Source organism: Urocitellus parryii, chromosome 10 (assembly GCF_045843805.1).
Source record: "Urocitellus parryii isolate mUroPar1 chromosome 10, mUroPar1.hap1, whole genome shotgun sequence".
Lineage (NCBI taxonomy): Eukaryota > Metazoa > Chordata > Mammalia > Rodentia > Sciuridae > Urocitellus > Urocitellus parryii.
In genome coordinates this window covers 20968626-20994756 of record NC_135540.1, presented here as the reverse complement: position 1 = coordinate 20994756, position 26131 = coordinate 20968626, and the positions used below count along the sequence as shown (strand labels likewise).

The 26131-nt window shown below is 37.7% G+C and overlaps 1 protein-coding gene across 1 annotated transcript in view; it reads left to right on the top strand.

Annotated features, from left to right (window-relative positions):
* Slc10a7 (solute carrier family 10 member 7) overlaps positions 1-26131 on the top strand; it is a 253890-nt gene that overhangs the window by 199168 nt on the left and 28591 nt on the right. The window contains exons 7-10 of the mRNA XM_026392715.2: positions 4500-4583; positions 15540-15705; positions 16652-16703; positions 25062-25135. Of these exons, the coding sequence (XP_026248500.1) occupies positions 4500-4583; positions 15540-15705; positions 16652-16703; positions 25062-25135 (376 nt within the window). The remainder of the gene's footprint in view (positions 1-4499; positions 4584-15539; positions 15706-16651; positions 16704-25061; positions 25136-26131) is intronic.

The following is a 26131-nucleotide window of genomic DNA, read 5'->3' as shown; positions in this document are numbered from 1 at the left end:
GATTTGTTGCCAATACCATGCTGTTTTTATTACTATAACTCTAATATAATTTAAGGTCTGGTATTGTGATGCCTCCTACTTCACTTTTCTCACTAAGGATTTCTTTGGCTATCGTTGGCTTCTTATTTTTCCAAATGTAATTTGTGTTTGTGTTTTAACTAGCCCTCCGGGTGTTTCTGATGTGCTAGAGTTTGAGAACCACTGCCCCAGATGTAAATTGTGAATAAGTAGTGTTCTGACCTGAAGGAGAATACCATCTCTAGGGAGAGACCATTTGTAAACAAGAACAACCGAAGATGCCAAGAGGTTCAATGGAAATGCAGAGGACAGTGGTTCACAAAAGAGGAAGGTGCAATTCAGCATCTTGGGAGAAGTTTTTTAAAAAGATTCTTAAAAACTGAGCCTTGGAAAGATTAAAAACCTGCCAGTTGTAAGTGGGGAAATGACATTCCAGAGAGAGAAGTTCATGTGTACTTGGGATGGGCAGGCATGTGTGTAGACCTCGACTTTTTATGAAAAACAGCCCTTGGAGAGAGGAGGGGTTTTACATTTTGTCCACTGTTATATCCCAATGCTGAGAGCATCCCCTGAGAACGGGCAGCACACGGTCACTACTGAAATGATTGAACACCAGGTCCTAAATTCCCACAGACTGAGTTTTCATGAATCATTTCTTCTCAGCATAAGATGTGAAAACCAGGAATCCAACCTTCTTGTGAGTCCTCTGCTTTAAAGTACCACATTCCTGTAAGAAATTAGCCAGTGACCGGATTGCTTGTTTAACACACTGTATCTTAAAGCCTGGCTTGGCGGTAGGAGACATACTGAAATCTGCCAGGGTAGTTCAGTAAAGCCCAGAGCTCTTGCTTAATACAAGATGACTCTGAACCTGCAGACTTTACCTGCAAATTATTGATGCTTCTTCCAAGCCCCACTGGTCTTTACAATAGAAGCCACAACTGGTTCCTCATTAAAATATGAAGAACTAAATATCCTAGGCAGCATATTTCCTTCTGCTTTCATTAAGATCAACCCTGCATACAAAATAATCAGGTCTCGTACTTTGCTAGTCATGTTCTCATATGCTGCCCTGAGCCAGATGCTCACTCTTCTTTCTTCTGGATGCCAGGGCACTTCACAGCATCAGAAACTTCCCAAGGGCACCTCTGCATCTTCACTCTGACCACAGCGACAGGTCTGGTGGCCAATTCAAAAGGAAGGACTTATGCCAAATTAGACTTCAGTCCTGAGGTTTCCGTCCTTTCAGAGCCACTTCTAAGGGACTCATCCAAAGGGATTTGCTCCCCAACACCCCTACCATCCCTTATCTGGCTTTGGGTACCCTGTTAATTTCATCTGTGGCTCACTCTGATCTCTCATCTGACAGTGACTCAGAGAAGGGCCGCTCCAGCCTGTCTTTTCAGTCGAGTAAGTCAGAGGTCAGAAGCATCTTGGGGTCATGGACACCCTCCTCCTCCTCCTCGGTCCATTGCCTTGTTCCACTGTCTTCTCGTAGCATAAAGTTTTGGAACACTGAGCACATGATTAGCCTATTATGTGATAGATGGAGAAGTTTAAAAACTAATGACTTAATAAGTAGGCAAAGTATCTAAAGAAATATTTCTCAAAAGAAGAAAAACAAATGGCCAACAAATATATGAAAAAATGTTCAGCATGCTTAAAACAATCAGGGAGGTGCAAATCAAACTACACTGAGATTTTATCTCACCCCAGTTAAACTGACAATCATGAAGAATGCAAATAACCATAACTGCTGCTGAGGATGTGGAGAAAGGGGTACACTTACACATTGTTGGTGGGACTGGAGATTAGTACAACTAATTTGGAAAGTAGTGATTCCTCTAAAGACTAGGAATGGAACCACCATAGGACTCAGCTCTCCCACTCCTTGGTACTTACCAAAAGAACTAAAATCAATATATTATGTGGTGGTGCAAGCACATCAATGTTATGGGACCAGCCTAGGTGCCCATCAATAAACTAATGGGATAAAGAAAACGTGGAGTGTGTGTGTGTATATATAGAGAGATATTTATATATACACACACAATAGAATTCTACTCAGCCATAAAGAACAATGAATGGGGCTGGGGTTTGTGGCTCAGTGGTAGAGCGCTTGCCTAGCCCGTGTAAGGCACTGGGTTCCATCCTAAGCACCACATAAAAATAAATAAAATAAAGGTATTGTGTCCATATTCAACTAAAAATATTTTTTAAAAAAAACAATGGAATTATATAATTTTGTTGGTGAAAGAATGGAACTGGATAGCATTGCTAAATGAAATAAACCAGACTCAGAAAGTTGAGTGTGGAATATTTTCTGTCATACAGGGAAGCTAGAGAGAAAAAAGAATAAAAAAGGGGGATGTCTAGCAAACAGAAGGGAGATCTGTAGAGCAGAAGCAGGAGACCAAGTGAGAGGGAAGAGGGCAGGGAAAAAAGAAGTACTAAGAATCAAAGTAGAGAAAACTATGTTATATACATTTATAAATATGTCAACATGAACCCCACTGTTATGTGTAACTAATAAAAGGCACTAATAAAAATAAATGCAATCATAATAGTTTTAAAGCCAAAGTCAAAATTAGTTCTTCTTTATTCCACTGGACTTAGAGAAGGAATATTGCTTGATATGTTATTCATTTAAAAATTTAAAAATATAAATTTAGGTTAAGGTAGAAGGAGGAGCCAGAGATATAGGAGATGAGTCATGAGGGTCCAGGTAGAAATGGTCAACTCTTATGTGAACACCATACCTCTAAATTCCATGCCTCTCTCCACGCATTGTAAACCTTATGGATAGAGCATTGAGACGGATGGTGTTAAACTTGAAAACTTGGTTCATTAAGATTTATTTTTCTATTCATGTGGTGCCTCAATTTGTCATGAAATGTTTTTCTTTATTTCAGTTCTTACTCCAAGAACAAATGAAAGGCTAATATTTATGGAGAAAATATATTTGTTAAGCATCTTGTGCTTCAAAGACATAGTTGCTATAAGATAGGGTATAATCATTAGCTTTTACTAATTTAGTTTGGCATAAAAAGAAATGGCTAACAGCCAGGTAGCCGTCAACACTCCAGGAATCCTGTCCTTCATCGGTTTCATTTTTTCTGCTTGACTTTCTTCATTTTTCACTTTATATCTGTTCCAGAGGGAAAGGGCTGAAGCTACAGTTTTAGGGGTGAAAATGACAGCCAAGGGTCAATGTTGAAGCTAATATCAAATGGTGTGGGCCACTGGTGGGCAAGACGCCTTAAGTCATTGTGTCTTGTATATGGGGACTGAGGATGGTGACAGTTTTATAAAATACACCAATATAGAGAAAAGATTTTGGTAAATGATTCATGCAAAAAATCAGAAATCAGTGAAAACATTGGTCTTACATCATTTCATTCTGAGCTGTTAACTTTATCTAAATATTTGATTTGCTTTATCTGACATTCTGTGCCCTCAGTCATCTCCAATGTCCTGTCACAAAATGATTTTCCAAAAGATATTTCTAAGTTAACTGAACTTAGGTCGATATGAAATTGAGACTGGATCTGTAGGATAAGGGCAAAAAGGAAGTTCCAAGGGCCAAGGAAAGCACCACTGACGGTTTGGGAGACCCTGGCTACCCGGTACTCAAGAAAGAGAGAAGCAGGCTGCTGTTTGTCAGAGAGATCTGAGAGCCAAGAGGAGGTACTAACAAAGATGAGGCAGTTCACAGGAAGACTTAGCAATGCCTGATGGTGAGACTAATATGCGTGTGCAACTGTGTACCTAGTTCGACACTCCTATCCTACAGGGAGTAGAATCTTTATGAAGCTGAGATTGCAATTTTGTGAAGAAACAACCAAAAATGAAGGAGAAGGAAAATGGGAGTTAGGAACAATATTAAGACATACAAATTTAGGAGAGAGATATTGAAATTTTAAGTTGTAAAATAAGTTAGGCATTAGGATTTCCCATTTACTAGACCTTGTGCGAGAATAAATTTTGAAGACTCTGAAATTTTTTGTCTTTGACTTGAAGGACAAGGAAAGTTAGAAGTTTTTCATTTACAAAAATAAGATATCATCGTAAGAGAATGAGACATGCTTGTTTCTTTTATGTGTCTATGAACAGATGAAATAAAAAATCACATACATTTTGATTGTAGGTGAAATGTCATGGTATATGACAGTATGGACATAGAATGACTTACTTTTTAGAAATGTATTTAATAATAAGTAATTTTAAGGGATTAAAAATTAATGGCAAAATAATTTTTTCTCAACCATAATCTACTAATAAAATTATATATTACAATACCTAACAGTCTATTTTGTTTTAAATTTTAAAAATTTGAGGTAATTCACTTTGTTGAAATCTACCAAATATTTGGTGTCTGTGAGAGAAATTTGTGGAAATGAAATTTATTACATTACTTAATTAACAGTAATATTTAATAATTGATTCAGAGTAGTTCTAACTCCTATTTTCTAATTTTACAGCTTGGCTCGTCCTCTACTGTGCCTTTTACATCGATTTTTTCTCAGCTTTTTATGACTGTTGTGGTTCCTCTCATTATTGGACAGGTAAGGTCTTCCAATTTTTACCTGTTATTTCCTTAAAAGATCAGATTGTAAATTCTTCTGTAATATCAGGGAAACTGAGGTGGAAGAAACAACTAAATTAAAATACACAGCTATGAAAATACAAGTTTTCATCTACCACAATATTCTCATCTTTTAATTTTGAATTAATATTAATCTTCTTTGCAGTTAGCTAAATATAAGAACTACTGAAATGAATCTTAAAATTGGATCTTAGATTACTTAGAATTTCCTTTCAGATTCTTATTTAATAGGACCAATAGAAGTTCTTCTATTTAACTTCTTATAACAAATTACTAATAAGCATTCGATTTAAGTATAAGCATAAAAATTTAAAAACAAGGTTTTTATTTGTTGGTTTCTGGTGGTGTTAAATCGCAGAAAACCACAGGAATAGAGAACAGAATCGAATGTCCACCTGAAATGAGTGGGCCTGAGGGAAACAGTGCGCAGGATGACCGAGAGCTCAGACCTAGAGTGACTGGATTCCAGACTCAGTTCTGCCTTGCATCTGGTGTGCGACCATGGGCCAGTCATTTCACCTCCCTACCTCTAGGTTCATAGTTCATTAAGTGTTATGCTAATAGTACCTGTCACTTAAAATACTGTTGTGAGGATTAAATGAACTATGCATGCACATAAAGTTCCCAGAATAGAGCCTGACACAGATGAGTGCTCTGTGGTTTCTGTGGAGGTCGCCATCATCATCATCATCATCATCATCATCATCACCATTCCCATTATCAAATTGCCTGCAGATATTAAACAGGAAGCAGCTCTTTGGAATATTGCATATAAAATTATTTATATTTATTTATATATATATATAAATAAATTTATATTTTGTAAAATTATATATATAGAAAGAGAGAGAGAGAGTGTGTGTGTGTATGTGTGTGTGTGTGTATTTATATGCTTTCTTTGGTCAGATTCTCTGGGCAATAAACTGAGACAGGTTTCTATGCAGGAAGTTTCCTGGGGAGTAAATACTTTTTGAGGGGTGAAAAAAGTAGTTGGGTTAATATCTTCCTATCAAGGCCTACATGGGTTCCCTGGTGAGTTCTGGAACTAGGGTGATCCTTAGAGTTGCAGTGCCTTAAGGTAAGAGCGCCTGGTCTATACTCTGCTCTGACCAGTCTTTCTGCTTACTCCCACCCCCCTGAGGCCTGTGCTAGGACCTCAACTGAGATCCTTCATCCAAGCCAGGCTTCCTGCTCCCAGAGCCTGTGGGATTAAGTACCTTATTCCTGAAGAGATTGTTCTGGATAGAGCACCACAGAATTCACTACATAGGCACTTGTTTTTTTTTTTTAATGTTATACTTAGGGGGCTGATTTTAGCTTAAATGATGACGATTTAAAATACCATTTGCTGAAGTGATACATGAAAAAAATACTTTCTCCACAGTGCTGATCACATAATAGGGATTCTGAATAAATATTATATCCCCTGCCTTCTTCTTCAGCTGCTGCCATATTTTGTATTGCTAGCTTTCCTGGCTTTTCCTCAACTCCTACTTATTTTTTCTGGTGTTTTTGTTTGTTTGTTTGTTTGTTTTGCAGTACTAAGGGTTGAACCTAGGGTCACTCTACCTAGTCTTTTTATTTTTATTGTGAGACAGGGTCTCACTAAGTTTCCCAGGCTGTCCTTGAACTTGTGATCTTCCTATCTCAGCCTCCTGGGTACCTTGGATTACGGACATATTTCACAGTACCTGTCTATTCCTTCTGTTTAAAATATCTTTGTGCCAGGTGTGGTGGTGCACACCTGTAATCCCAGCAACTTGGAGGAAGCTGAGACAGGAGAATCACAAATTCAAGACCAACCTGAGCAATTTAGTGAAACCCTAGGCAACTTAGTAAGATACTGTCTCAAAATAAAAATAACTGGAGGTGTAGCTCAGTGGTAAAGTACCCCTGGGTTAAATCATGAGTTAAAAAAAAAAAAGTCTTTATGCTCACCCTTCCACTCCAACTTGTCACACTCATTTAACTGTAATTCAGATCTTCTTAGAAGCACCTGAAGTGTTTTCCTGGTTATTCTTTTTAAATTTTGTTTGTTAGTTGGTTGGTTTTTAGTACCAGGGATTGAACACAGAGGCATTTTACCACTGTGCCACACCCCCAACCCTTTTTTATATTTTTTATTTTTTGAGATAGGGTTGCTTAGTGCCTTGCTAAGCTGCTAAGGCTGGCTTTGAACTTGTGATCCTCCCAAGTCACCGGAATTACAGATGTTTGCCACTGCACTCAGATTCCCTGGTTATTCTTTGCAGCACCTTATTTCATTTTTTGTCGTGGTCCTTCTCACAATGTTTACTTATCTTTTGTTAACTGTTTATCCCTCACTGGACTAGAAACTTCGTGAGTACAGGAACCGTATTTGCTTTGTCCACCATTACATTCCCAGACGATAGGCACCCCAGAAAGTTGTGTTGAAAGAGTGAAAGAAAAGTGAGAGTTATGTGATCAATAAGGGGCATGCTTTGCCTTCTAGAGGCATATCTGAATCTACCTCCCCTCATCTCTACACAGTTTAACTACAAATGCATTAGATTAATTCCATACTGATTTTTTTGGTTCTGAAAATAATTCCACCTAATAACTTGGAGCTCATAATTCTTCTCTTAGTGGATCTTGGAAATAGCCCTGTTAATAATTAAATGCTTGGCTTGAAACATATGGACAAATAATATCTAAATTAGTCAATTTTTATGTATAGGGTCATGTAATTTATGTAAAAAAAGAATATTCAAAGAGAATGAGTTGTTAGATTGCTCATTCTTTGTGGGCCCAGTAGAAAATTATTCCATAAATCATAAAGTAAAAGAGACAGGAGACAGTCAAAAAGTGGAATTGTAGGGGTTTTTTGTTTGTTTGTTTGGTTGGTTGGTTTTTTTGGTAGTGAAGTATTTTGATGGTGTTTTTCAATGAGGAAACCTATATGCTTGCACTTACCCCACCCCCAGTGTATTGTATTCTTAGGAATTAGCAATCACCAACTCATCTTCACATCTAGAAACCCCTAACAGCCTTGCCTCCTCCCTCTTCTTGCCTCCTTTCTCCCTTACATGCAGGCAGTTGTCACATGCTCCCATTCAGAAATCTGTCACATATGGCACCTGAAACCCCATTCATACTGCCGGGGAAGATGGCACCTTTGCTATCTCTTGTCTAAGCTTGCACTTCCTGAACCAGTATTTGCATAAAACCTATGCACTTCCTCCTGTATAATTTAAACCATATCTAGATTATTCATAATACCTAATACAATGTAAATTGTTATTATACTTTTTTTGTTTAAAAAATAATGACAAGGAAAAAGGTCTATACAGTTTCAATACAGAGTCAGGGTTTTTTCCAAATATTTCAATACAGGATTGGTTGAAGCCACAGATACAGAACCCATGGATACAAAAGGCCAACTGTATGTAATTTTTTAGGTTATCAGTTTATGGAAAAATAGATTGTTCCAAATTTTATGTAAAAGAAAGACCACATTTTTAGCATACTCTCTTATTTTTGGTCTTTGAATGAACTGTGCTGTGAGAGACCCACAGATACTTTAATATAAAAGACATAGCCACATATATGAGTACCTCCTGATATGGGCACTGCTCCATGGAGAATGATCCCCAGGTCCTTGAGTACCATAGGGAGGGATGAGCATCTCTGCAGGCAGTGGTTTCCAGGACAGGCAGAGCCACCTCAGTCACCTGACCTATGATCATAGCTTTATGGGTGTAGGCCCACATTGTGTGGATTGTATAGTGTACATGATGCTACCTTTCAGAGAAATGTATTTGCCTAGAGGCATCATGAATCTGTGTACCTGTCACTAGAATCTTCTGGCAGAAGGAAATATAGTATATTAGAGAAGGGATTTCCTTTTTCTAATGTGTGTGGAAATGCTTTAGGACTTCACAGCAGGCCCGTTTGATCTTGATCAGTTCCAACAACTCACTTCTGTGGTACCACTCCTTACCCTGTAAGCTCAGGTTCTCACTCATTCTTCAACCTCATCAAGGCTCCTTCCCCTGTCAGTTGACCTTACTCTCTACCAGCCACTGTCCTCATGACTTTCCCTTTTTACTCAGCTTGGATTCCATAGTCTATCACTATGATCACTCCTTTGCTAATATTCTCAATTCCTGCATCTTTCCCCCCTTTGTTGTACTGCTCAGAAAGGCCCAACCCTGGTTAACCCCGCTCTGCCACACCAGCTATGCAACTGAGCTGCTTAGATGCCTGGTCCATTGTTAGCCTCACTTCTTGGCAAACTCCACTTTGTTGACTTGCTGTCTGTCTGTTTTATTTACTTCATGAAGACCCAGTGCATGCTTCTACCAGAGCGGCAAAGCTCTGCTTCCAAGAAAGCAATACACATTGTTCCCATTTTCTTTAAAATTCAGGACCCCAAATTTAAAATTCCAATATCATGTAACACCTCCCAGAAGTTCTACTCTACTTCCTTTTGAGGTTCTGTTTCTACTCTAAAAAGATTATTGTGCCCATCCTCAACCTTTTACTTGCCCTGCACACTCCCAACGTACCTACCTTTGACCCTTGGGTACCACTGACAGCCTCTGTTCTCTCAAACATCCCAGCCTCATTCCTTCCTTAGAGCTGCCATTGGCTCTATATGACACACCTGCCTCCTCCTGCCTCCTCCCCTCTCCTCCAGGAGCTGCCCCACTGCCACCAGAAACTATCTATCACCCAGTTTAAACTTCTGCTTAGTGTGCTTCATTATCTCTTCCTGTTTGTTGTTGTTTTACTCTTTGTTTATCTCTCCAATCAGAATGTGAAACCCATGCGAACAGGGACCTTGTCTTTCTAGTCTCTCTCTCTCTATTTTAATTTATTGACTTGCCTACCTGTGCAGTATGACCTTTGAGGGCCTTGCCAAAACCACTCATACACACTAATCCAGAGCAAAGAGATTCCAGGCTAGTTTCTCAGTTGTAGCAAAGAGGGTGCCAAAAGATGAAAATAAATATTCCCATATTGTTATATGCATCTTTTAAAATGAGATTCTGTCATTACATGTTAAACAAATAATGGAAACTAGAAGGTGAAGAAAAAGTCCCGAGTATGAGTTGAATAAATTTCTTTAATCTCTAACCAATAATAAAACTTTATCATTCAACTTTTGGTTTATATTTCTGAGAGGGAATTTGTTTTACATATACAACACTCCCTTTGGGTTAAGTCCTCGTGGACTGGCTTCAGTGTGATTTGAGGCCTAGTTTGGTCTTCATCACTCCCCAGCTGCACACATGATTTCTAGGCCTCACTTTTCAATCTATAGAACAAACAGATTTATGTTTTCCAGCCCAAAGGTGCTGTGACTCTCTGAGATGAGTATTCTTTGCATAGATGATGGTTAAGAGATTGCTGCTTCTCTCGGTTCTAGAAAGAAATAAATTTTGTGCTATTGAAACATTTTCCTTCCTTTTCCAACAAATCCTTTTAATACATCCAAGTGCTGGTGACAAATACTTATTTTATGCAGTATGTGTAAAAGCAATTTATGAATAAATTTTAATGATACAGAATTTCCAACACTTTTCATTATTTTCTGTCACCTTGGATAGTTTTCTAAGCAACCCAATAAAGTCCACATTTCCCCCTATAAATAATAGTAATAAAGCTTATCTATACATTATCAATCATGCATTCTCTGGTCTTTCCCTCTGTAATTAGTTTCACTGTTTGAGGTTGGTCTTTCATATTAACTCAGCTTCAGCCAAAGCTGAAGTTGGTATTCTTAATGCTAGTGAAAATTTTCACTTATGAAATATTAGATTTGAACTATTTCTACTGCTTCATATGAACAGCTTTGAGAGAAAAGTAACTGTACCTTTATAAATGGGATATATACTGATAAACACTGATAAAAACATCACCAAACTAAAACCAGGAAATAAGAATGGGGATTGTTTACCATCTACAGGCCCTGTTTTGAAAGCATTATATAGTCACTTAATTATTTAATCATCACAACTATTATTATATCCATTATCCATTCTGCAGAAGAGACACAGGGAAGTAAAGGAATTCACCCAAGATCACAAAATAGAGAGTGGATCCAGGATTTAAGGTTAAGCACATCCTGGATCCAGAATCTATACCTTGACCCCTATGCAATGTTTCCTCCAAAAATAGAAGTCATAGTCATACTCTTCCACCTGACTTTTTAACATTTTATGCAAATTGTTTGGGTTCTTTATGCCTCTGTTTGCAGCTCTAAACAAGCAGGATAATATTTGCACAATCTTTCTCCTAAGAATGAAATAAGAGTAGCACTGGGAGAGGATTTTCAAAAAGTGAAGTAGATAATGGGTGTTTATTATACTCATTTATTATTATCTATGCTTTATAGAATAAATTAATATGATTTGAATCTAATCAATAAATTTAATAAGACCTATCTTTAAAGAAAAGTGTTATATACATTGGATTTGATTTCATCTCTGACAACAAGATATTAACAAAGAGACAAAAGACTTTATGAAATTATATGGATTCAGTATAATAGAGGTTAAAATTGAAATAAGAATCTAAAGCCATCTTGAAGAAAAATAAATTTTGAAATTCAGGCTTACTATGAAAAATTATCTATCATATATCCTCATTCAAAAATCAATTTATAAATGTAAAGACAAATAGAAAGAAAAAGCAAGGAAATACCATGACCAAAAAAATTTAAGAAAACTAAAATGATGAATATACTACCCCACGGTTACCTTGGTGTCTGAACATTCTTCACATAAGACGTGTCATTTTTAAAGGTTTCCAACTTGGAAGTCATATAGTAATTGCTAGGTAACCCAGATTATTAGAAGTACAGAGTCAAATTTAAGTATTCTTTTAACCATTCCTGCTAATTAACTTAAAATAAAGAAAATAAAAATGCTGAAGATGAGACAATAAAATAAAAAGCTTCCTGAGGAAGATTTTCTTTTTCCGCAGGGAAAAGCAAACAAGTTAATGAGGATGTGTCACTTAATCTTTAATGCCTAAGTTTCTCTGAGCCATGAGGACGAATGAATCAGTGTAGATCCTAAGCAAAGGTGCAGCTGGCCGCCTCCTCGGAAGGCCTTTGTCCCCGCATCTTGCTCTGTTCTTTTTCCCAAGAGAGAATGCTGAGGTGCTGTGTCCAGTTGTGTTAGGCTACTCAGCAAAGTCTTGTTACCTATCACGCTATTTAAAATTCCTATAAGGCAAAGAAGTTTGGAGTATTTTAAATGGTATGAATTCTTGACAAATGGAGTACGATTGTGTCAAAAGTGTAAGTTGCTAAACTACAAGAAGATGAGGTTTCCTGTAGTTTGTAGCCAAAGCACATCTCTGAGGCACGTCAACACTACTCAACCCAGTCTTGTTTATGAACCCCGTTAACATTTTTCTAGCTACACAATGCACAAGCAGCTGCTTTGTGAGTTTAATTTTAGAGAAAGAAGGAAACACTTATTGGAGCCTGGAAGATATAAAATGGCTTACTTCAGAAACACAGATAAATATAAAAAGAAGACTAAAAATGATGAAAGACAATTTGGTTTCCTCTAGGGTTACTGTTTCACTTGGGAGTCTGTGCAGTTATTTTCTTTATGAAGAACAAGTATCCTTCATTAACCCAGGGATATGTTTTAAAAAAGACATTTTGGTGTAGCATATAATATTTATTAATAAAAGATCAAACAACCCCATTAATTGGTGAGTGTAATCCATTTACATTGATAGTGATTATTGACATATTTCACTGAAGACTCATCTAAGACAGAAAGACTCAGAAAAGTATAAAATAAGAAGATATAAATTTAAAACACTAACAATATAATTGGCATTAATAATAGAAAAATATTCTTTGAAGTAATAAGTATTATTAGAGATAAATGAAGTCCTACACCATATTAAAATTATCAACTTTGTTAACATTTCTATAAGGGGAATTTTAAAAAACTAAAACTTGCATGCACTTATTAATATAACTGCAAAAATATTTTAAGGGGCTGGGGTTATAGCTCAGTGGTGGATCTCTTACCTCGCACATGTGAGGCACTGGGTTTGATCCTCAGCACCTCAGAAAAATAAATAAAAGTATTGTGTCCATGTACAATGAAAAATAAAAAAATTAAACCAAAAAAAAAAAGATATTTTGGCCAGGAGGATTCTTTGTTTCTTGTTATATCAAAAGAGTTCTATTCCACCATGAGACTCTGAGAATTTTGTAATGAAGAGAGACTACCAAGTTTTATTAAATCAAATTGCTACTCATAAAGTTGATCCACGATTAGATATTTGTTTTGGTTTTAAAATGGCTTTGGCTTTTAAGTTATACCTCATTCATATTTATTTTTTGTTCTCTTGGGGCCATGATATTGGGATTACTTTTGAAATTGGGATCATGCATTCTATGGCCTGTTGCAGAGAGAACTCGTGTGTGTTTTTGTTTTTGGTGTTTTGTTTTATTCTGGTACAGGGCCTCACACATGAGCATTCTACTACTGAACTACATCCTCAACATTTTATTTTGTTTTATTTTGAGACAGAGTCTGAATTGCCCAGGCTGGCCTCCAACTTGCAATCCTTCTGCCTTCAGACAGAGAGCAGCTGGGATTGCAGGCATGCACCTGGAATATATGTGTATTTAACCAGTGTATATTAAAATAAGATTGAAGGACAGCATAAATTTCAGTGATTCCATGTATTTTCCATTTATTTTATTTCCAAAAGGAATTGAGTAGTGTTAAGTTTGACTTTCTGCTACCAAGCACAGCAGATTACGAATTGACCCTCTAAGTGAAGTTCCCTTGGTAGCCTCCTCGTAAGCACCAGTGGAGACATATTTGAACACGGGGCCAGCTGAGCAAACTATGAGACCTCTAGCACTGCTATCCAAAATTTATGTTCTAATACATCAGTGCATCATACTGTGCAACAGAACTGCTCTTCTTTCTCTATATTTTCTGCATTTTTAATTTTAAAGAAAGAAATGGACAGATGAAATACTATGGGATCACTTCTATCTTCCCATCATAATATTTTATAAATCCATATAACTTCAATAATATGATCCACTTTTAAGAAAATCACAGCTGCTCTCTGTGCATTACACTCTTTCGCCTTCATTCCCAATCCACCCACCTTTAATGGTTTTTCCTCTACCTTGAACCAACTGATCTGCTTTCTTCCAAGACTCTCTATATTTTTCTTTTTTCCCCCTCCACTGGAGCTTGAACCCAGGGCTCTCTATCACTGAGCTATATCCCCAACCCTTTTTACTTTTATATTTTGAGATGGGGTCTTGTTATGTGGCTGAGGCTATCCTCAAACTTGTGGACCTCCTACCTGTCTCAGCCTCCCCAGTAGCTGGCATTACAGGTGTGTACAGCCACACCCAGTTTACTCACATTATTAGGACACTTAGTGAGTCCTAAACAGATCCAACAGCCATTTTTCTGAAGTTCTAATGAGAGTACAGTAGTCCTTCCATATCTTCAGGGGATATATTCTAAGACCCCCCCATAGATGCCTAAAACCGTGGAGAGTACAAAACGTATGTATACTCTTTTCTATACATATATATCTATGATAAAGTTTGATTTATCAATTAGGCACATTAAGAATATCAGCAACATCAATAATAAAATAAAATGATAACAATACACTATAATAAAATTTATTTGAAAAATATAAAATAAAACAATTATAACAAATACTATAATAAAATGTATTTGAAATTTATGAATTGCTTATTTCTGGAATTTTTCACTTAAACATTTTCAGACAGTAGTTGACCATGGGTACCTAAAACTACAGAAAATGAAACTGAATCCGGGTGGAGGGGACAAATGTAGCTTATTTTGTTCTTAAGTATGTATAAGGATATGCTCCATTGTGAATTAAGCCCTTTTGGTGACAGAGTAGATAATGTCAAAACCCCATCAGCCTTATCAGGAGAAGTTCCCTGACCTCATTATTGCTAATGGATCCACAGTAACTCAGCCTGTTGTGAAATCTCATGTTCAATTATGCAGGATAATGAGTGAGTCAAAACTTAATATGTCTCCACTATCGTCCTTCTGATAGGGCTAACCTAGCTTCTTTCAAAAGCCAAGCAAGGTTTTAAGTGGAGTTGTTCACTTTTATGTCCCAAAAAAGGTTATCATCAGTATTCAGACTGTCCTAATTTTATAATCTGATTTGATTTTTAAATGAGAAAGGATTGTTCTATAACTTTATATTTCACTAATCCTTTTGTAGGAAACTTCGGACAGGTTTATTCATTTTTAAGTGTTAATTTTGGAATTCCAAAAGCATGCAAATGGCATTTGTCTTTGGATTCACAAAAACTCTAGATATTCAGAGTTTGAATTATTTAAACTCCCACAACACATGCACTTTTGCTTTTCAAGCATGAGTTATAATTTAATTAAAAACTTCTGGTGCATTGCTAGCATTTTAAATATTAATATGTTCCATGGATCACTTTCGATTATCTACCGTCTTGAAATTCTTGAAGATGTCAGATTTTTAAGATTCCCAAAGTTGCACTTGGAATTGTCTGTTGAGGCAAAGGGGACTGTGATAATTACACACATCCATTAGGATCGGCAGAGGAGATAAACTTTGGGGAGGCTTAATGGGCATGTCTCAGTGACAGCTAGCAAAGAGCATTTGGCATGATTAAGGATGGATTTGAATGCAGTTGAAAATATACTCTCATTATGGACACCCAGTGGAAGTTGCACTACAAATGTTAAATTCCCCAGAAGAAGTGTGGTGTGGCAGGGAAGCTTTGAAATCCATTGTGGCCATCATCCAAATTATTCCCTTTCCTTTATGTCTTTCTGCTGTCAGAATCATTTTGTGACGCCCAGTTCAACTCCCTACATCTCTGAAAAGAGGCAACCTGTTGATCTCTGTATTTCAGATTGTCCGACGATACATCAAGGATTGGCTTGAAAGAAAGAAGCCTCCTTTTGGTGCCATCAGCAGCAGTGTGCTCCTCATGATCATCTACACCACATTCTGTGACACGTTCTCAAACCCACACATTGACCTGGATAAGTTCAGCCTTGTTCTCATACTGTTCATAAGTAAGTTGGAAGATGGGTCCCTGGCTGTCCTGCAGTAGCAATGTGAAGCCATCAGTATTCTCTAAATTCATCTCTCGTGTTGATTTGATTAAATACTTAGTTTATGTCTGTTTGGTGACTTTATCATTTGTATTTGTTCTTTGGAAAGACATCAGTTATGCACTTATAATCTTAATCTCCTTTACTTTTTATGTCCCTTCATCATTTTCTGATTTATAATACTTGATATTAGATGGAAAATGCCTTCATGTCTTTTAAATTCTAATATTAGGTTGAGCATTTTGTCACCAATTCAATTTATTATAAGTTTGAACAGATCGTATTCCTTATTGTGATTTAAAAGCAGGATTTATAATATATGATAATATTTTTATATGTATAATAATTTGCCTTCATCAGCTAAAATTTGAATATTCACATCATTATTTGCTAATAAGATATACCAAAACAATATTTCATTTTAAAGAGCAATATACTATAAAATGCCAGTAACTTCTACGGCTCATAAAACAATCTTTTGTTCTATTTATACTAACATGAAAGATGTTATTAATATTATAGTATCAAATAATCTGTTCTTCTTAAGAATCAAGATGAGTTATTCCAAAGTACGTATTAAATGGTACCATTTTTGTGTTATTTGCTATACATACATATAGTATAAACCAGCTTTTTCTAAATTGAACAAATCAAAGAGGGTTTTAGATTTCCCCTAAGTAGTGGATGTCATAACTTGTGTCTATTGTTAGATATTGTTAATAAGAACAGGTCCTACTCATTGGAATGAGTCTATCAATTTAGAATATACATTTGTTTGTTTTTTTCCACTTGTTTTTCTATTTGAGTTCCCTTAATTTTCAGATAAAATGCATATAGTAAATGTGCTACAGATACTGCTTTTATGTTGCTAATTTATATTGAATCTTTTTTCTTCTTTTGTCTTCAGTAGTCTCTATTCAGCTGAGTTTCATGCTCTTAACTTTCATCTTTTCAACAAGGTAAGTGACTTGGTGTCTCTTGATTTTAGTCTCCTAAGGAAGGAGTAAAGCTCTTATTTGGCTACTGTGCCACTGTACTGTCCTAGTTTTCCTCCTGTCTCCTGGCCACTGTTTCTCACTCCTCCTTTCTTACCCTCGAGTTGTAGACTTTGTCAAAGGATCTGCCCTGGACGCTGTTCCATCTGTCCACATCATGTGCTTGGGCAGCCTTCTCCACTTTCCTGGCCTGAGCCATCAGCTTCATGCCGATGACTCCAAGTCTAGACCTGCTGTTCTCAAGTTCTGTGCTATTGTTTTCCCTGCCAGTTGTATCTCTTCCCCTGATTGTCTTAACAAGACCTTAGACTCCAGATATTCAAAATGGAATTAACCTTTTCCCCCTAAATTTCTTCTTATTTCTTCACTTACCACTATCCTCAGAGTTACCCAGACTGGAATCCTTCACATAATCATTTTGTAAATGTCTTGACCCTGCTCCCAAAGCTACTTCTCTCACTGGGGCGCTTGATGTCTCCTTTTCATCTCATCTATTGCAATGCATATCTTGCTCGTAGCTCCATTTCTAGGTTCAAAGTTTCTTATGCTTTTTATACCACTTCCACTGACTCAAAGTGTACTCATCACTCTCTTGATCAGATATCTTCTATTAGTCAGTGCCTACAGAATGATGTCTATTTTTTAAGTGCAAGACCATCTAGTCTAATTACCAGTCTCATGAATTGCCAAAAGTGCCCATGCTCCCTAAGCTTTATGTTGAAGTAAAAATATTTGCTATTTCCTGGAAGAACCCTGCCTTCTCATTTCCATTTTTTTCTTTGAGCTATCCACACATCCAAATTGGCCATCATATCCAATTTCATCTTTTACGTTCCTAAATGCAGCTTCTTCCACTATATTATTCACTCAACAGGTATTACCTAAGCCTTTAGTTTGAGAAAGTTAGCATAGTAAATGCCATAAATAAGAGGTGATTCTGATCCTGCATGAATTTTCAGACTAAATATGTATACTGACAAGTAAGTGTCCTCTGAGCTGTACAGTAAGCCAACCTGTAGTCCATTCAAAGAAGGCAGCACTTCCAAAGGGAATGGTAGAGCCAGGCTTCATGAGAGATGCAGTTTGACGTGAGTCATAAAGAAAGGCTAATTGTTCAGCAGAGTGGAAGACAGGTGGTTCTCATGGGAGCAAAAGCAATAATACATAAATGAATACACAAAAACAACACAGGATAGGATCGGGTGGCAGGCACAGAGGAAGATCAGAAGGAAAGACAGTCACTGGAAAGGCGGACCTGAGCCCAACTGCAGGGCTCTTGAACTGCAAGCGCCAGCCATGAGCTACCACAAGGGCAGCCTCCCAGGCTGTTTATGAGGCTTGAAATAGTATCAGGGCCATGGACAGGTGGGTTCAGGCCTCACATTAGGCACTTGGCTCGTACAGCACTTAGATAGCACTAGGCTGATTGTAAACAGTCGATAAAAAGTATTGATTAAGTAATTTAAAGCATTTTCGCAAGCTTGAGTTGTGATTTATGAAGTAAGAATAAAGCCTGGAGCCCTTAAGTCACAGAGAAAATGTTACTTAATTGGGTAAGTCTGAGAGTAGGAGCTATTTTAAAGTTCTTTTTGTGAATGGCTTGTTATGTCACCCTAGAAAAGGCGTTTGCCTTTCTGTGACTGTTCGCTGGTCCTTGTGGCAGAAGTAATAATCAGGCCAGGTCGTCCTACCCGATTATGTAGGAGGCAGATATCCTGTTGGTAACGTAGAAATTCCATGAAAAGATAGAGCATGGAGCAGCCACCACCGGGATTACTGAAGGAAATAGGGGGACGAGGGAAGCGTCACAAATAAAATAGTTGAATTAAACAGTTGTTAAAAATAACAATTTTTAGCATGCAGTAGACTGAGCTTTCCTGAGAACCTCAGTGTTGATATTTATTTGTTTGTTTGTTTGTTTATATCAGGGATTGAACCCAGGGACACCTAACCACTGAGGCACATCCCCGTATTTAGAGACAAGGTCTCACGAGGTTGCTGAGAGCCTGCTAAATTGCTGAGGCTGCCTTTGAACTTGTGATGCTCCTGCCTCAGCCTCCCAAGCTGCTGGGATGACAGGCGTGCACCACCACACCCAGCTGAGATCCTTCTTTTCTGCCTTATTCTCCCTTCCATGAAATTCTGTCATGCTTTGTCCCTCCTTGACCCACAGGCAGACATGGATTCTTTGATAAAACATAGAATATGGAAAAGCTGTAAACATGTTCCACAGTAATGGTGGTGTAGCCCCCCACTTTTTTTAAAAGTCCATTAAAAATTGAGGATTTTTTTAAAGGGACATAATTTAGAAGATGGTTTTGTGCTCTGTTTTCTCACTGAGAGACCCCATAGTGCCGCAGAATTTTATTGGAGGAACGTAGGATACCTACTCCATACCAGGCACTGTCCTAGGGATTGTGCACATAAGTCTGACAGCAAGACTGTAATATTATGCATTTTCTTGCTCTTTTGTAGATGAAGACCCATCCTTAGAGTAACTTGCCTCAAATCATATCTTAATAGCTTAATAATTTACCCCAAATCAAAGAGTAAGTAGCACGCCCAGGACCGAAATCCATTTCAACTTGACACTTGCTAAAGCATTTGCCAAGCTCATTTCCACTGCTTTAAACTATTTTTATTACTTTTAAACTCAATGCTTGCTTTAGAGAATTTGTAAGGACTGTTTAACTGAACTCTACAAGTTTATACACCTTACAAACAAGTTTGTGAAAGATACCAAGGATATGAATGAGAATCTACTGGTTTTTGCTGAGTTCCATTTTCTTCTCATTGAAATGGGTGAAATTGGGGTGTGTGTGTGTGTGTGTGTGTGTGTTTTCATTTTTTCCTTACCAAGCCAATAAATCTAAAATCAATTTGGGTATCAAAAGATAAAAATCTCAACACAAAAATCAGTCTTCTGTAGTGTGGCATGCTACCGCATTCTGATGATGGAAATTTAGTAGTGTAAAACCAGGAGAAACCCAGCCCAGGAAATTCAACTTTGCTGCCACACTCTGCTTCCCTGGTAAGCATTTCTTAGATTTACTGACTGCTGTGATACCATTGTAGTGAGTATTTAAAACAGACTTGAGAGTCATTTATCTGTCTACAGAACAGTATCAAGGGTTCAAAACTCCAAAACTAGAGCCAGAGTTGGGTTTCAACCCTATTTAATGCCTTTGTAACTTTACAGTTTTCTTGTGTATAAAATGAAGACAGGAGTAGTACCTATCTCAGGAACATTTGGAGAATTAAATAATAAGCACATAAAGCCTTCAGTATTATTCCTAACATATAGTAAGTGTTCAATAAATGTCAGCTAGGATATTTATCATATCAAAATAGTTTTATATTATATCAAAAACTAATGATAAAAAGAGAGTGAATTTTCTGGCTTTACTATATTGTAATATATCACATATTTCTTTTCTCTGTCCAGTTGTTAGGAAATGAGAATGAGCAAGCTATCCATAGTGATGTAGGCTTTCTGCAACTTGGGGAATTGTCAGTCAAAAAAAAAAAAGTGAGAAATTTTAGGAAAACAAAATAATGATTAGGAATCTTTTTAAAAATATAAGAACATTTGGTAGACTGATAACTAGAGTAACAGAAACCTGGAATCAGTCGTGACAAAAGAACCCCTTAGAACAGGAAAAGGAGGAAAACAAACATTGAAATAGTTCTGTAGGTATACTAATTTTTTCCAGTACATTTCCAGACAGAAGTATCAGTGGGCCTTACCCCACAGTCCCTAGAGGAGAAGGTGGGCAAGGAGGACAGGCTTTATTATTAGAGGCAATTCTTCTTACCATTTCGGAGATGAGGACACTAAACCTTGGAGCTCCGGGTAACTTGTTTTGCGCCACACACTCATGACAGTCTTCTGAAATCAACCAAAGATAAGACACTGTTACAGAGGTTAACAAAGGAACCACCTCGCATGGACGTTTCCATGTCTAAAAACAGTGGGTTTTGACAGAACTCTCCCAAAGGACCTTTTCTGCTCCACATTCTGTGATTCTGCTAGTAAAACCTGACACGTTTTCCTTTGTGGATACTGCAAAGGAAGGCAAAATAAATATTATGTGGAAAACACTGATTGAAAGCTTTGCAAGAGAGAACAAAAAGACCAGTTGGGAAGAAAAGGAAATAAACATCTCAGGGGAAGCCAAAGTGATCAAAAGAATGATGAAAACAGGATAAAAAGAAAATCAATATTAAAAAGAGATAAGGTAGAGTTAGAAAATAAATAGTAATGTGACTCCTTTCAAGAATGTGAGCAGACACAATAGAGATGTTCATCCCTGGAATAGATTATGGTCGTCACTACTTAAATTTAATGTACAGGACCCTTGGTTTTTTTGAGTATTGTCATGACCTATGTCATGAAGCCACCGTGACAGTATGGCAGAGGGTAGATGACTAACCAAGAGAGCTGCCCTTGTTCATTAAACTTGTATTCTCCTTTTTTTTTTTTTTCCTGAGTAGGCAAACTGACTTCCAGAATTTGGACCAGCCCACTTCCTAGTTGTGACTTTAGGGAATCTGCTTAACCTCTGTGCTTCAGGTTCTCCTTTTGGAAAAAGCAAGGCCATAATATTATCTAACATCTAAGGCTAGATAATATTATGGAAGAAATATTGGAGGCAAAGTGCTTAGAGAAGTAGTCAGTAAGGTTCACTGATGTGGTCACTCATTATGAATGAAAAGCCACACCATTATGAATGAAAGCATCCACTCTCGGAGCTGCACTGTATAGCTGGAGTTCAAGTCTGCCCTGTAATGAGGAATAAGGTATAAACCATGAGCATCTGTTTTATTATCCTGTGGCCCTTATCCTCCCCTCCCCACTGTGGGAGTTTGTGTCAACAGAACCATAGAGTCATGTTCATTTCCCATAAGCCAGAAATGTCCCAGCCTGGACCTAGGCTCAGTCTTCTTACCTGAAACAGGACAAGTGATCTTCTCTGCAAATCTCTTAAGCCACATTTAAGTGCTACTGTAGTAATTGGCAGCCAGTGTCAGACCAGTACCTCCTTGGCCAGAGACTTTGACACACTGGAAATGTGCAGTGATCTGGACAGGAGTGAATATGAATCAGAATAAAGTGCACCAAAGGAAAAGTATACTGTCAGACTCTCCCAGAAGAAAACCAATATGTATAATGATTGGTTATAAATAAGGTCAGCCAAAGACTGGAAGGTCTTAGTGTTACCAACACCAGTGCACTTTGGGGAGCATCCCAGACGAGGCTTCCTGCCTGTGTGCATGTTCTACAGCCACAGGCGGACACCGGCCCTGCAGGGAAGTTCATTATTCATTGTGAATTGACTGTAGGTCTTATGCTCCAATCTGCCTGTTTCAAGCTTTTCTAATTTCTTCAGGTCCCAGGCCTCGGTAACCTCACACTCTGTGGAGGTGTGAAGTGCCTCTCACTTTATAAAGAAAGTAAAAGCCTAGACATAAGTTTTCCTAGCTTTCCCATTCTCCACCTGAACACTGTTCATATTTTTAAAAAATATTACTGATATATTATTATTATATATAATAGTGGGTTTCATTGTAACTATTCCTACATGCACTTAACCTAGTTTGTTCAATTTCATTCCCCAGCACCTGCCCTCTCCCTCCCTCCCCTGGTACTCTTCCTCTACTTTTCACCCACTCTGTCTACTTTTGCTTTCAGCTCAGAGACTATAGGAAACTCCCGTCTCCAGCTTACCCCTCCAGTCCTGTCTCAGGCCCTCTTTGGGGACTTGGAGTCATCAGTTAGTTCTCTCTACTGTACCTTCACTCTCTCTGTGTATACTTCTGTTTATATTTCCCAAAATCCTTTTCTTCTCTTTGCCAGATTTCTTGAAAACACAGTCCCTCTCACTACCACACACCCAGCACCCTCAACATTCGCTCCTTGGCCTTCTCCCCAAACCCCACAAGGTCTCTCTTGCATTAAAACCTTAATCTCAGTCCTGGATGTGCAAAGTTTCTAACATCTCTTTAATTTCTCCTCTTTCCAAACAATATAAAGTAGAAATATCAATCAGCGTTATTAAATACTTTTAATGTGTCAGATTCCTAACAAATATTGGTTTTCATCTACACAAAGGTCCTAAGAGGCAGGTAGTATTATTCTCATTTTATATATAAGCAAAAGGATGGTCTGGATTTAAAATCAGGTTTGCTTGCACCCAGAGCATGTGCTGCTCCCAAGCTGTTGGAAGGGAACGTTGACAAGGTCAATTCATCTTATTCTGAGTCTCTTAGCACTATCTCCTGCTCTTATCCAGGCCCTTCTAGCTCCCGCTTCCTGCATGGCCTCACCAACTTCAGTCTTATACCATACTGGCTGCTTACTTTTGTATGGTTTTTTTTTGGCGGGGGGGGGGGGGCTGGAGATTGAACCCAGGTGTGCTTAATCACTGAGCCCTGTCCCCAGCCCTTTTTATTTTTTTATCTTGAGCCAGGGTTTCCTGAGTTGCTTAGGGCCTTACTTGTTAAGCGCATCTCTGATCCTATCCTCCACTGTCCCACGTTCCTCACTGGCTCCCCTCATCCCATCTTACCAAGTCCCCACTCCTGGTCACAAGGCAGGCTGAAGAACCTGCTGTTGGCTAGCTGTCCCCTGCACTCCTGTACTGCAGTATCACCACCCCCTGCCTCTTAAAGGGTTCTCTGTGTACTCCATCAGCATCCTCCACTCCCTGCCAAGCTAGAGTGGCCCTTTCCACAATTCCCTCTCTCACACATACCCCACTCTTTTCTCCCTCTTTTATATAAAGTATTCATTCTACTTTCATCTCTCAGTCCATTCATTTACAGAATTACAGAGGTCCTTCCCCATTAGAGCTGCCATGCAGAATAAAGGGGAAGGAAATGTGTCAGTCATGTAGCACAATGTTTAAAAAGTTAAGAGTGGATCACCATATGCACAGGCGAGTCAAATGTGGAAACAAAGCAGTCTTACTGTCCTCGGGTGGTACTCATCTGTGGGGAATCCTCAACTGCGGCGAGATCCCAAAACTCCAGTCAATGTCAAGAAAGAGCTGGAAGGAAGTCTAGCTAGGAAACAGAAATGTGCATGTGTTCTCAGAGGAGAGGAGATCAAGGGCCATTTAAATATTCTCTTAACACCTGCACATGGAACGAGGGAGAGGAGAGGGCTCTTCTTCCCTCCTGTAAACATTTGACAAAGAAAACAGGAAGTGGGATTTTTTAGAGATTTTTCTAAATAGTTAAGATTTTTCTCCAGCAAAAGTTATACATGGGGATGAGGAGACTAAGGGAAATGTGGATTCTTTCATTAGAAATCCTTAAAGATCAGGTAGAGGGCTAAATGTGCTACTGTAAAAAGTCCGTTTCTGAACATTTTTCTATGAGCAGACTTTTGTCAGAATTCGAGGAGTAGGGGGGGTGATGAATAAATAAACTCATTATATCATTCAAAGCCTAACTTTCCAGGAAGGAAGAGTTTCTAAAATATAAGGCTACAATACTAATAATAGTCACGTCTAACCTTTTTGGCTTGTGTTCTCTACACCTTACATTCTAGCATAAGAAATTTGATTATGATATTTAACCCATAGCACTGGCCCCTCGTAACAGGCAACCAGTTTTGACAAGTAAAAATTGTTTTTAACCGATTGTATAACGATAGTAGAACATAGTAGTTGAGAGCACAGGCATATGAGCTAGACTTGACTTAAATCCCAGCTCTGTCACTAGCAGGGCCCTGATAAAGTGACACGCCTTCTCTGTGCCTCAGTTTTCTCATCTGTAAATAGGGATATGATATCTCCTACCTTTTGGGGTTACACACATGCAAAGACCTTTGAGAAGTACCTAATCCCCACCCAGCAACTTGGAAGAATTAATATATCTGAAAATGCTTCTCCAGAAACAGTATATCTTCATGGCAGCAAACACACATTTAACATCATATTTTGGTAAGAAAAAAATTTTTTTTTCTTCCAAACTGCTGGATAATGTCAAGTGGCAATCTAAAGATTTATCTAGAAGAGATCCTTGCTACATTGTTTTCATAAAGCCCGATACCAATAGCTAGATACACATGTGATCTTAGGTGACCCCCACACCACGTATTATTAAGGCTGTTTTCTTTTCAACGGATAAGTGTCTCAGAAGTGGTTCTCTAAAAAGAAATTTAGATACTTCTGTACATTTCAATCTAGAGTTACTTCCGTCACCAAGATTGTTTGAGGGATGTCAACATGAAGGTAGATACTACATTTGATTTAGGATGTTTTAAATAATATTTTATGCAAATATTTTAATAAAAAACCTTTTTCTTGCTTCTAGGAATAATTCAGGTTTCACACCAGCAGACACAGTGGCTATCATTTTCTGTTCTACACACAAATCCCTCACATTAGGTAAGTGATCCTCAGAGCTAAAACGGTGTATTACCCTCACAGAGTTGCATCTTAAGATATTAAAACTCATACAGAACTCTTCAAATTGAGAGAAATAAGGCATTGTCCATTCTTAGATCAAGAGTATTAATGAAGTGAAGATAGCCATTCTCTGAGATACTGACATTTGATCAACCAATCTCTGAAGGCCTACAGTTAATACTGTCAGGGATTTAGCTTCATTTGTAATCATGTATTAATTCTCATAAAAGTTGATAATGTAGATTGTTAACAGTAGAGTTGGGGGTGGGGTGGGAGTGGAAGTCTGCTGGGACTGTTTCTAAAAAGGGGATTACAAAAAATTCCCTTTGGAAGATTCCAGAGTTGCCCCTGGAAAATGTTAACTTCTTTATTAGGAGCTCAAAGCAAGGTAGGAAAAAATGTTATTCTCTTAATTCAATATTCACATCAGCTTGAAATTCATTTTGAAATATTATGTTGTTTTCTATAGAGAGAAACAATGTAGTGATCTAATATTTACTCAGTCAAATTAGCACTAAGAGTGAAATAAGTATTTGTTTAACGGACAAAAACAAATTAAGAAGAAAAGTGCTATTTTCTGCTTAGCTTTATCCAATTTAGTGCAGTTATTCCAATAACCTCTTAGACACCCAGAATCTATGTTTTTAGTCATTAAAAGTCATTAAGTAATCAGAAACTTTATTGAAATATACATCATACACAAACTCCTTGGGGTGGTAGGCATTTTGTGGCAAAAACTCATATTAAAAATTCCTCTGCATTTTGGCTTCTGACTCACTTAAGAAAATGACATCACTAAAAGAAAGTCCAACTGTAAACTAAAAAGTAAAGAATTTTCAGAATGTTTTTTATTAGTCCTAAATGTATTTGCCTGATAGAATCTTTATCAGTCTTACCAAATTTGGAAATGGTTTAAAAATTGGATTAACCCTTTAATGACCTCAAAGAACTCACCCCATATATTCCCATGTGTGT